At 40.0% G+C, this 12,624-nt stretch overlaps 1 protein-coding gene across 1 annotated transcript in view; it reads right to left on the bottom strand.

Annotated features, from left to right (window-relative positions):
• Window positions 1-9,364: 9,364 nt before the first annotated feature.
• The window catches only part of Ccnb3 (cyclin B3), a 43,144-nt gene continuing 39,884 nt past the window's right edge, over window positions 9,365-12,624 (bottom strand). The window contains exons 11-12 of the mRNA XM_028770854.1: window positions 9,682-9,809; window positions 9,365-9,446 (exon numbers count right to left, since the gene is read on the bottom strand). Coding sequence (XP_028626687.1) covers window positions 9,365-9,446; window positions 9,682-9,809 — 210 coding nt within the window. The remainder of the gene's footprint in view (window positions 9,447-9,681; window positions 9,810-12,624) is intronic.

Raw genomic sequence — 12,624 nt, forward strand, 5'->3', positions numbered from 1 at the left:
CACACACACACACACACACACACACACACACACACACACACACATATACACACACAAACACACACACCCAATCTTAAAAGAATACTAAGTAAATAACATAAGAAACTTAAACCAAAATGTACTGATATTTTTAAAAATGAAAAACCAAGGCAATATAACTTCCAAAATTTGCTATTTCTATAATGATGGTGTCTAGTGACTTATGATTAGATGAAATCCTAGAAAAAGATTTTCAAAATAATGCTAATCCCACTAAGTGAGAATAAGACCACTACCACAATTTTTTAGCCAAATGTGAAGAAAGCTTTATTAAATACTGACCAGGATGATGGACACTGGCCAGGTTGATACACTGGATTCCCAGAGCATGGCCACAAATTACATTAGTCAGGTCCTTATAAAGGTAAAACCCTCAAGGCTATAGTACTTTCTGCCTTGGTCCTATCAGGGCTAAGCATACATCCTGATATGGCTATGTACCTCCTGCCTATGTGTGATCAAGCATATCCTGTGTAGATGGGGCAACCAACCTTGTTTACAAAAGTGAAATCATGTGTCTCATTATCTTACATGAACAACAAAGAGTCCCCAGCATTCCAGGAAGTTATCTGTCCTTGGGCAAGTAGGGCTTATAGGTTATAGGCCTTTTCATTTTATAGGTCTCTTAAGCACAGTGATTTAAACGTAAAGCAAATCTTTAGCCCTCACAATTGATTATAAGTATGTTCGAAGAACTAATGTCAGCTCTTGGTAGAAGACCAAAAAGAAGAATGAAATCAGGAAGGTGACACATGATCTGAAAGAAGATTTCAACAAAGAACCACACTAAAGAAACCCCAAATTGAAATGCTAGAAAGGGAAAGCATTGTGATAGACTGTTCAGTTGTAAAACAGGATTCACAAGATTTCTACACGATTACAGATGACCTTGCTTGGTCAGCTGAGAAAGGAATATTTGCAGAGATAATCTGTCTCCCAAGATAATCTGTCTTGATTGAAGCAGACAATTCCAAGAAAGAGTCTAGAGAATTGCATATAGTCTACATGGCTGCAACAACCTCCTCAGTCTCAATCCCCCCATGCTGACACGATAAAGAGCTGCAGCCAGTCTTTCCCCTTTACAGCCAGCCACTCCTTTTCCCACAGAGTGTCTATCCTCTGAAATAAACATTCTGGTCTGTTTAGGTCAGAAACCTGTCTCTTCTGCCTTCTGGTTCTTTACATTTCCTCAGAAATACAACATTTGGTGCTAAAATCTAAGAGAGCATCTGGGGTCTTTGCCCCTCACCCCAGATGAGGGTGGCTCCAGGCCCTCTCTCTGGGACCTTTTGAATTTATCATCTCTGTCTACTCTTGGGACCTGTTCTTTCACAGCCTTTAGTAGTGCAGGTCTTGTCAATGAGACTTCTGGCTCTTGGGGCTTTATTGGAGCTCTCTCTCCCTTTATTGAACATAGATTCCTTTTTACATACAATATATCCTGACCACAGTTTCCCTTCCCTCTATTCCTCTCAGTTTCTCCTCATCTTCCCTCCCATCCAGATCCATTCCTTTTCTGTCTCTCATTAGAAAAGAATTGGCTTCTAAGAGATAACAACAAATATAACAAAATAAAACATAATAAGATAAAACAAACAAACAAAAACCATCACACTGAGGCTGAACAAGGCAGCCTACTGGAAGGAAAAGAGCCCCAAGAGAAGGCACAAGAATCAGAGACCCACTCGTTCACATGCTCAGGAATCCCATTAAAATACTAAGTTGAAAGCTCTAATATACCTAAATAAATGTTCAGCATCCTTAGTCATCAGGGAAATGTAAACCAAAACAACCCTGAGATTCCACCTCACACCAGTCAGAATGGCTAAGGTCAAAAACTCAGGTGATAGCAGATGCTGCCAAAGATGTGGAGAAAGAGGAACACTCCTCCATTGTTGGTGGGATTGATGGTGCAACCACTTTGGAAATCAGTCTTCCGGTTCCTCAGAAAATTGGACATATCATTACCTGAGGACCCAGCTATACCACTCCTGGGCATATACCCAGAAGATGCTCTAACATAAAGGACATATGCTCCACTATGTTTATAGCAGCTTTATTTATAATAGCCAGAAGCTGGAAAGAACCTAGATGTCCTTCAACAGAGGAATGGATACAGAGAATGTGGTACATTTACACAATGGAATATAACTCAGCTATTAAAAACAATGAGTTCATGAAATTCTTAGGTAAATGGATGGAACTAGAAAATATCATCCTGAGTGAGGTGACCCAATCACAAAAGAACACACATGGTATTCACTTACTGATTATTGGATTTTAGCCCAGAAGCTTGCAATACCCAAGATTCAACTCACAGACCACATGAAGCTCATAAAGAAGGAAGACCAAAGTGTGAGTACTTCTGTCTTTCTTAGAAGGAGTAACAAAATACACAAGGGAGCAAATATGGAGACAAAGTGAAGGACAGAAACTGAAAGAGGGGCCATCTGGAGAACATTCCACTTGGGTATCCAGTCCATGTGCAGTCACCAAAGGTAGCTGCTGATGTGGATGTCAGGAAGAGCATGCTGACAGGAGCCTGACATAGCTGTCTCCTTAGAAATCTGCAAGAGTCTGACATATTCAGAGGCAGATGCTCACAGCTAACCATTGAAGGGGTTTAGGAGATGCTATCTCCTAAACCATGGGGTTCCCAATGGAGGAGTTAGAGTGAAGACTGAAGGAGTTGAAAGGGTTTGCAACCGCTTGAGGAGAGCAACAATACCAACCAACCAGAGCCCCCAGGGTCTAAACAACCAGCCTGGGAGCACTTAGGGAGGGACTCATGGCTCCAGCTGCATATGCAAGGGAGGATGACCCTTTCGGGCATAGGTGGGAGAGGAGATCTTTGGTCCCATGAAGGCTGGACGCTGTGTGTGGGGGAATTCAAGGGTGGGGAGGTGAGAGTTGGGGGGTAGGTGGGGGTACATCCTCATAGAAGCAGGAGGAGGGGGGATAGGATAGAGGTTCCTGGGCAGGAGGGCAGGGGTGAAATAGGGTAAGGGGATAACATCTGAAATGTAAATAAAATATCTAATAAAAAAAGAAAGCTCTAATTTACACACACACACACACACACACACACACACACACATACATATGGAGACCACATGTAGGCCCTGTGAAAGTTGCCTTAGTCTCTTTGAGTTTATATGAACTTTGCTCAGTTGATCCAGAGGGCCTTGTTCTCCTGGCAGCTGAGTCCTTGAAAGACACTGATAGTTCTGACTATGGTGACCATGATCATCCAGCACCTTTGCTGAGTCCCTTTAAGCCCACCTGACTGGTAGACCTGCCTGTCCATCACTCCATGAACTTCTCTCCTCCATTATCTCTCCTTTGCTTATAAAATATTTACATTTCTCTTCTCCCATATCTGTTTTCTTCTAACAGTCTGACCTCCAGATAAGAGGCTAATTCTCCATCTGACCAGACCACATATCCAACAGAGCCCAATGTCAGGACAAGGTCATTTGTGGGACTTAGAAGTACCCTGGTTAGGTCTCAGTGAGGGGGAATTCCCCTCTCTCTTGAATTAAGACTCACTCAGATCAGGGGCTCCAGGAATCCTCCTCTATCTCACCTTCAGACTTCTCAGTCAAGAGTTCTAGACATTTCCCTGGGCCCCATAGTCTCTTGACCTCTGGAAATTAGGAGTTCGGGAATGCCTCTCCTACTTTCCAAGTCTGCTCAACTAATCCCAAACTCAGGGGACACCGTAGGAGTCTGGAGTTTGGCCCCGGTCTTTATCTTTATATGGGTACCTGCTATGGTTCCAAATTGCCTGGCTAAAAGACATTCATTTAGCCTGTTTGTGAAATAACTTAAATTATAAGTCTTTGCCTAGCAGAAGGCATACAATAAAATATTCAATGGTAAACCTTGAAAAGTTAAAAAAAAGTAACTCAGGTCCCATCAGAGAACCATACTCCCTTTTTAAAACTGAATTCTGGATGTTGTCACTAAACTTACCAATGTAGACCCAGAAACTCCAGAAGGAACCTTCTGTCATCATATCCATTTTATGAGACATCTGCCCCTGACAACTCCAACAACTAGAAAAGTTCCCATCATACCCCAGAATGAACTCCTTGAAACCATGTTTAAGGTGTTTAACAACAGAGAGGAGGAGAGAAAAAAAGAGGAAAAAATGGTAAACAGGGACAGTGGAAGGTGGACTGTCCATGGGGACTTTCCGAGGTTCCGTTACATATAACTTCTTACCATCCAGCCATAGCATTATTACAATATACAAGTTAAACACCCCTGTCTGGAGAATCTGACAGCTTGTCTGAACTCAGGGTAACAGAGACAATGATAAGAAGATAAATGTCTTTTGTCCTGGACACAGGACTTTCCATCTGTCTGCTAACCAAATAACCATGGTCCCTTCTTTATTAATAATTGTTGAAGTGCTTGGGGTCCTCATACATCCCAGAAGCACCTCTTCCCTTTCCTATGGATTTGGATCCTTATTTCTAACACATTCGTTCATAGTTATGGCAAATTAATCTTTCCTAGGACAAGACCTTTCCACCAGAATAAAAGCCTCCTTTCACATAATCTCCATGTAGAAACAACTTGTATCTTTCTCTTAACAATGGGACCAGACTCAGGTGGTAAGATAGCATCTCCTAAACCCCTTCTCATCATATGTTACCCTCTATTCACACTATAGCATGGGGTACTGCTAATCCTTCCATAGCCTACCATCACTCTCCTGTCCTTGTCTCTCTGAAAGATCCTTCCTCCTACATAAGACAAGTACAATACTCCCCTATCCACAAAACATGGAGAGGCCTAATACCCCCAACCCCATTTCACCAAATCCTTCTGGAAGGACTCCTAGTTCCCACACTCTACCCTCATAACCCACCTATTCTGGGGATAAAAAATCAAAACAAACAACAATAAAAGCAAAATCCAAACAAACAGAAAAAACTAATGGGTTCTTCTTCCCAGTCCAAGTCTCTAGAAAAATCAACAAAGGTATAGTCCTCACTGTCCCAGTAGTCTCCCACCCTCCTTTCATCTATCCCTCCCAGCATAGCCTATTTTTTTATTATTTACTTAAAAGATACCTTTTTTTTTTACTGTATTGGACAGTCGGTCCTATGCCAGGACTTCCAGAACATCCTTTTCCTTCTTTGGTCAAGCCCTGCAAAATGACCTAGCTTCCCTAGACCTTTTTCCTACTTTCTTTGTGCAATATGTGGATGGCCTTATCCTCTGCAGCCTAATACATAAGAACAAACTTTGCCAATTCACAACCCTCCTCAATACTATGGGTTTCTGGGGCTATCAGGTGTCCAGAGAGCAGGCCCAGGTCTGTGCCGACACTGTTCACTATCTAGGCTACTTCCTCTCTCTAGGGGTCTCTCCATCCCCACTTCTTGGACTCAGCAATAAATAGTATACCCTTTTCTCAGATCAAAGAGAGAACTCATGGATTTGCTAGATCTTTTAAGCTTTTTCCATATCTGGGTACATAATTCTTCATATATAACACATTCCTTCTATGAGGTCTCTAAAAATCCTGTAGAGGAATCTCTCCTGTCTCCACAGTCTCACCAGAGACCCATAGACACAGTTTAAATCCTCCCTCTACCCTGGGCCTCTACCCTGAAGCTCCTGGATACCCTTAGACCCTTCTTTCAAAAGGCAGGAGATACATATTCTCCTGTAGCTCATTTGTCAAAGGAATCAGATATGGCCATGAAAGGCTGGCCCTTATGCTTGCAAAGCTTGGCTGCCTTGCACTCCTGATTCCAGAAGCTAACAATATTTTGCTTTACATCTTGTTCCATGTATTCAATTTGCATTCACTCAGGTTGCTCCTAAATCATCAAGCCTTCCTCTCTTTACCCCAATCTTGGGTACAGATCCTCCATACCTTCTTTAGTTCCTAAGGAGTGGGCCAAAAAAGCTGTGAAAGTGGTGGAGGTTTCATCCTTCCTGCCCCAGCCTACAGCTGCAGTAAGATGCTGCTACAGGATCTGTCAAAAGGCCTGTTCCAGTCGATAGGGTACCACTACACCTCTTCAACCTGCAGCTGTCACAGGAGCTGTCCATGGTGGTGCATCTCCTTTCTGCCTCAGCCTACAGCCTTGGAGAAATCCCATCACAGGAGCTGTCCACATTGGCAGCACCTTCTCTCCAGCCTTGACAAGCAACTCCACAGAGATGGTACTTCAGCCAAAGTTGCCTGCAGCCAAGAAGGACTTCCCACCCTAACTGAAAGGGGTTGAAGAAGAGCCACCAATCTCTGAACAGGAAAACTCACCAATCCCTAACCAAGAAAACCCACCAATCCTTGAGCTCCCCAAGCTCAGGACTTGAAATCCCACCAGGCTTCAATCTGGAAATCTCTGCTCTGAAAAGCTTCACCCCTCTAAGAAACTCTATATGAGCCCCGTGCTGTCCACTCCCAGGAGCAGAGGGCAGCCCTTCCTGGATTCATCCCTCCACACCTGGGCCCTCCAATAAACCTATTTCATGAGATTTGCTACCTGGTATGACTTTCTTATCAGAAGAAGCCCAATGAAGAGAAGAAGGGAATAAGCAAAGAACTGGAATGGGGCTAAGGCTCTTGAGTTTCCCAGCCCAGTTGGAGATACCCTCCCCTGGGAGCTACACTGCCTCTGTTGAGGAGGCTTCCTCTCAGAGCTGTGTGGTTTCTGAGCTCCTGTATCTCAGGATATCCTTCCCTTGGGACACTTTCCTACCTCAAAGCTTTAAGGTGCCTGAGTTCCCATGTCTCAGGATGCCCTTCCATTAGGATACCTTCTCCCCTCAGAGCTGTGTATGTCTTGGACTTCCAAGTCCCAGTATACCCTTCCATTCTAGCAGAAACACTTAGACCTTTCTTCTGGACTCCAACCTCACATTTGAACCCTCTCTTACACTCAGCTCAATTACCCCTCTACCTGCCACCTCTTTAGCCACAAACTCATATCACCTCACTTACTCATCCCAAGAGCCTGTATCTCATCATGAATGTGAGCCCTTCTCATGTATTGTCAAGTATCCTTCCCCACAGACCATGGACTAGTAGTTCATAGATGGCAGCTTCAACAACAACAACAAAACTCTCCTGTACAGTTGGATATCCCATGATTCAATAATGCTCTCACTTCTTACCTACACAACTCTCACTGAGGCCAAATCCATTCCTCCCCATACCACTTCTCTATAGGCAGACTTGACAGCTCTAACAAGGGCCCTCCCCATAGCTGAAAAAGAAACAGGTTAACATTTATATTGACTGCAAATATACCTATAACTATCCACTCCAGCATCCAAATCTGAAGACAGGAGATTCCTATCCCAAAGAGGAACACCCATTACCACTACTACTCAGAAACTACTAGAGAAAGCATTGCTACCTGCTACTGTCTCAATAGCAAGGGAACACCAGAAGGATAGACAATATATTTTCCTGGATGATAATGCAGTCAATAAACTGGCCATGGAACTGCTCTCACACACGTGGATCTCAAGAAGTAGAAAGGACCAAAACCCCAGCTCCCTTCCCATATAATGGTAACCCTGACACTAAAACTCACTTAAGCGCCCTTCCATCACAGAACAGATAGATGGAACTGACCCCAATGCTTCCTTTCTTTCACTCTTTCCTGAAGGACTCCTAAAATGTTTGGTTGATGCCATGACCTCAGACACTCTTGACGAGTTGTGGTTCTAGGGAACTCTATTCGGGATATACTAGACCCAATTCAGTTTTTCTCTATCTGCCTATATTGCCCCTATCCACTGCAACACTTAGATCTTATTTAGCAACTTTATTGCTTTGCTTCTCTTGATGGGTTTGCTGTCTAAGATCCCCGATGAGTAGGGTTTGGTAGAGAAGCTATTCCCTTCTCCAGAACCCTCTCTTCATTATTTTTTTTCAAAAATTTTTAGGGAGGAGAGAGAAAAGGAAGTTTCAGGGTATTTAGATGGCACTCTGACTTCTTGGCAACTACACATAACCTAATCCTGCTGCTCTCTGAACCATACCATGGCTTTCATCAATAGAAACAAGCAACATTATAGCTATGTACAGTGTGTGTGGGGGGGAACAGTGCTGGAAGAGTGGAGAAGGGTAGTAGGGAAAAGAACTCAATAAGGTAGCCAAAAGTCCAGTTACACACATACCCAAGAACTCCATATCTTCCAACAGAGGTGTTTACATATCTGTACACATTGTATTCTCTATTCATAGTAGCTAAGAGATGGGATCACCCTGCATGCCTATTAACTGGTGAATGGAAAATGAATATGTAGTACACATACATAATGGAATTTTATTCGGCTGTAAATGTAGTTCAATGGTTGGCATACTTGCCTACCTTATATGATACCTCAGGTCCAATTATTAGTATCACCAAAAAAGAAGAAAGATAAGAGTTCAGATAGTCTTCTGTTATGGCAGATATTACTTGACACACTATAGGAAAACCCTAGAGGTGGGACTGAGAAAAAGGCTCTTGGCATAGGGGATGCTTAATTCCTTTCCTAGCAAACAAAGTAACTTCTCCAGTACACATCACTTCAGAGATAAAACAAGGGGAAAATGACTCAGTGAAATCTTATAAAGAAGGACTGGATAATTGGTTGATGCTTGCATTTACAGAAAACTTTGATTTTATAACTATAAATGTCTTCTTTTGGTAGACAATAAAGTTCAAAAAAGATTCCAGTGGGCCCTACAAGTTGTTTTTGTTTTCAAATACAGACAGTAAACAGCTGTCTCTTGGAAGGTTTATTTCTCCACCTTTTGGGATCAAAGCAAATAAAGTATCTGAATGAAACTAGTAAGTATTTGTTCTATCATACTGTCAGTTGCTCTGGTTCTGAGCTTTTGAGGCCTTCCTGGGGAGGAGAATCAGGAGCCCTTTTTGGACTGGGCACTACTCTCCAAGATCATCCTTTTATAGACTCTCTTAATAGTTCAAACCTAGCTGAATTCCTCTTCCTCTGAGGAGAAACTGGGTAAGTGAGATCCTGAAACAGGTTTTACTGGGTTAGAAAATAACCTTCTTGGGCTATGCATGCGGTGGCTCAATAATAAGAGGGGACATGAGCCATTCTAGTAACTATTGTATTTTATTAACTTTTTTAAACAAATACAACAAAACAATGTCTTTTCTTTCATAAAAGTAGTTTAAAATTTTTTAAGTTTCCACAACTATCAGCTTAGGAAAATAAAGAGAGGAAAATATTAATGAAAAGTTAACCAAAGGAAACTTCATGCATAAGATAAGTGAATGAATGCAAACTATGTGTATGTCTGCCCAGCCCTGACAGCCGCTGTCAGAGGTCCTCAGCTGAATAATGCAGAATTCAAAAGATCCTCTAGATCTTTCTTTCTCAAAGGAGGGATTTTGGTGACTTCAAAGTAGGTCCTGCAAAAGGAAGAGTAGTCTGCTTAGAGGAAAATAAGGCAAAGAAAAATAGGCTCCACAGAAGAAATGGCACATCAGAGCCTCTGGCTTCCCATCTGGCTTTAACTATAGAATAGAAAGGAAGGTGTAAAGTTCCTGAATCCTCTTTTTAAAGTGAGATTTGTCTAGGCCCACTGTCTTAAAGGTTTCTTATGAATGAGTATAAACTTCACTTTAACTGTGGTTTGATACTTACTCTTCAGAATACTTCTCAAACACATTCTTGAGCATATGGGATCGGAAGTTCAGCAAATGGTTTAGCTTCCTGACCAAGATATGGAGTTCAGCTATCTGGTAGCCAGTGTAATATTCCAGTGAAGGAACCTGACAAAAAGAAGAATGAACATTAACTTCTATTATTGGAAGTATACCCTGACTCCAACTATGCTTTTCAAGTCTAAATATCCCATCTCTGGTCTAGGCAGGGAGAGACTCAAAACATTTCAAACATTCATACAGTACAGATCTGATTAAAAAATATAGGCTAGTACCTAAAAGAATAAGTTTTAAACACAAACTTCCAAGATGATTATGTTCAAGTGTTATCATTTATGTTAGCCCTAACTAAGTAGCCCTATTTAGTTCATGGATGCTAAAATTCACCAAAGACCAAAGAATAAGTTTTAGAACTTTACCCCAGACAAATCATACTCATTGCTTTAGCGCCTTCATGTCTTTTCAGTTAATAGTTTGTCCACACTGAATATCTCCTCTCACAAGTTTCTATTCATCTTTCAAGACTGAACTTAAAAGTTACCCTTGTGGTGTGTGCAGAGAGTGAAATATATGAAGTAGTTGGGAGGGATGCTTTAAATGAGGACGGTGGTAGAGGTACAGGAAAGCAAATGTGAAGGTGTTAGCTAACTAAAACTAATAATATATGAAAAAGCCATATAGAAACCCATCATGTTGTGAGCTAATGTTAAAATATAATTTAAAAAAGACTTTGAACAACAACAACAACAAAAGGTATTGAAAGCTACAAGGAAAACAAACAAAAACAAAAACTGAAGTCATGTATAAAGGAAAACCCATGAAAATAACAGCTGATTTCTTAATGAAAATTTGAAAACCAGAAGAGCCTGTAATAATTCATTCAAATTCCAAAAAGACCATCATCATCCATGTTGACCATACTCAAAAATATCTGCTATAGTTAAAGGAGAAAGACAGACTTTCTAAGATACAAATATCTTAAAAAATATCTTCAACAAACCGAATGTAAAGAAAATGTAGGAAACGATATTTTGAGCTGAAAACAACAATGAGCATAGCCAAGAGACTGAGGACAGAAACACAAAGCCATAATTACTAAGATACAAAGTACCGCTTGACACACAAACAATTCCAAAATCAACAACACAATGACTAAAATTAACACAAACCTTTCAAAAATAATTTTAAATATGAATGGCCTCAATTTTTTCAATCAAAAACACTGGCTGGTTGAACAGAAGAAACTAAATCCACCTATCTGTTGTCTTCAAGAAACACATCGTTAAAGATAGCCACAACATTGACTTAAGATAGACAAAAGTACTCTAATCAAGTTGGAGCAAGAAACAAGGAAACTTTATTATTCTAATATCTGACAACACAGATTCCACACTAAAAGTAATCAGAAGAGATAAAGAGGAACAATTCATTCTAATCAAGGGAACAGTTAACAAAAAGACATTACTATCCTATATATGCATCAAACTCTGGGGTGCACAATTTCATTTAAAAATTATTGTTGGATTTAAATACAGATTAACTTCAACCCAATAATAATAATAAGTGGCTTCAATATCCTACTTTCTCCAATAGACAAGTCATCTGCACAAAAGCTAAATAGAAAATTATCAGAAATTAATGACAGCATACATCAAATACAGATATATACAGAGTATTCTACCCAAACATTAAAGAATATCCATTCTACTCAGCAACACATGGAAGCTTCTCTAAAACAGATCACATCCTGGGGCACAAAACAGATCTTTAAAAATTCAAAAAGACTGAAATCACTCCTTGTATCCTATTTGAACACAATGGAATATACATATATATAAAATAAAGTCAGCGTTATTAAGCTACTTGTTGCTTAATGATTAATGGGTCAAAGAAAGTATCAAAAAGGAAAACACTTCTTAGAACTAAATAAAAATGAAATCACAACACAAGAAAACCTCTAGGATGCAACGAAAGTAATCCCACATGAGAATTTATATCTCTAAGTGTCTATATTTAAAAAATAAAAAAACAGAAAGAACATAAATGTCTTACTGATAAAACTCAAAATTTCAGAAAAATAAGAACAAACTAAAACCAAACTCAGTCGATGGAAAAACTAATAAAAATCAGAGCAGAAACCAATAAAAAGGAAATAAAAAAATATAAATAATCAACAAACCTAAAAACAGTTTTTGGGTTTTTTGTTTGTTTGTTTTGTTTTTTTTTCAAAGATAAACAAGATTGACAGTCCCTTTGGACCAACTAATCAAAATACAGAGAGGACCTGAATTAACAGAATCAGAAATGAACAGGGAAATACTACAATGGATTCCAGATAAATTCAGAATGTCACTAGGGAAACATTTTCTAAAATCTGTGCTCTATTAAGATGGAAAACATAAAATAAATGGGTGGGTTTCTACATTCAGACAAACCATTAAAATTAAACCAAAGAGTCAACTCAAGTATCTGAATAGATCCATAACAAATGAGAAATTGAAATAATAATCAAAAGCCTCCCAACACCCCCTCAAAAAGGTCCCTAGCTGCATGGATTCACCAATGGACTTCTAGCACACATTCACAGATCTACAACTCATCTTTCTTAAAATATTAAAAAACAATAGAAACCGAAGGAGCACTCCCAAATTACTTCTATGAAACCATTAACACTCAAGCATACAAAACATGTAAATACACAATAAAAAAGCCAATATCCCCAATGAACATACTCAAAAATACTCAACAAGAAACCTGCAAAAAGAATATAGACATACATCAAAAAGATTATACACCATGACCAAATTTAACTTATCCCTGAAATGAAAGGTCTGTTCAACATTTGCAAGTCAATCAAAGTTGAATAAGCCTTTGACAAAATTCAACACATCTTCAGGATAAAAGTCCTACAGCAGCAGTTCTC

The sequence above is a fragment of the Grammomys surdaster genome, unplaced genomic scaffold (genome assembly GCF_004785775.1).
Source record: "Grammomys surdaster isolate TR1022 unplaced genomic scaffold, NIH_TR_1.0 204, whole genome shotgun sequence".
NCBI lineage: Eukaryota > Metazoa > Chordata > Mammalia > Rodentia > Muridae > Grammomys > Grammomys surdaster.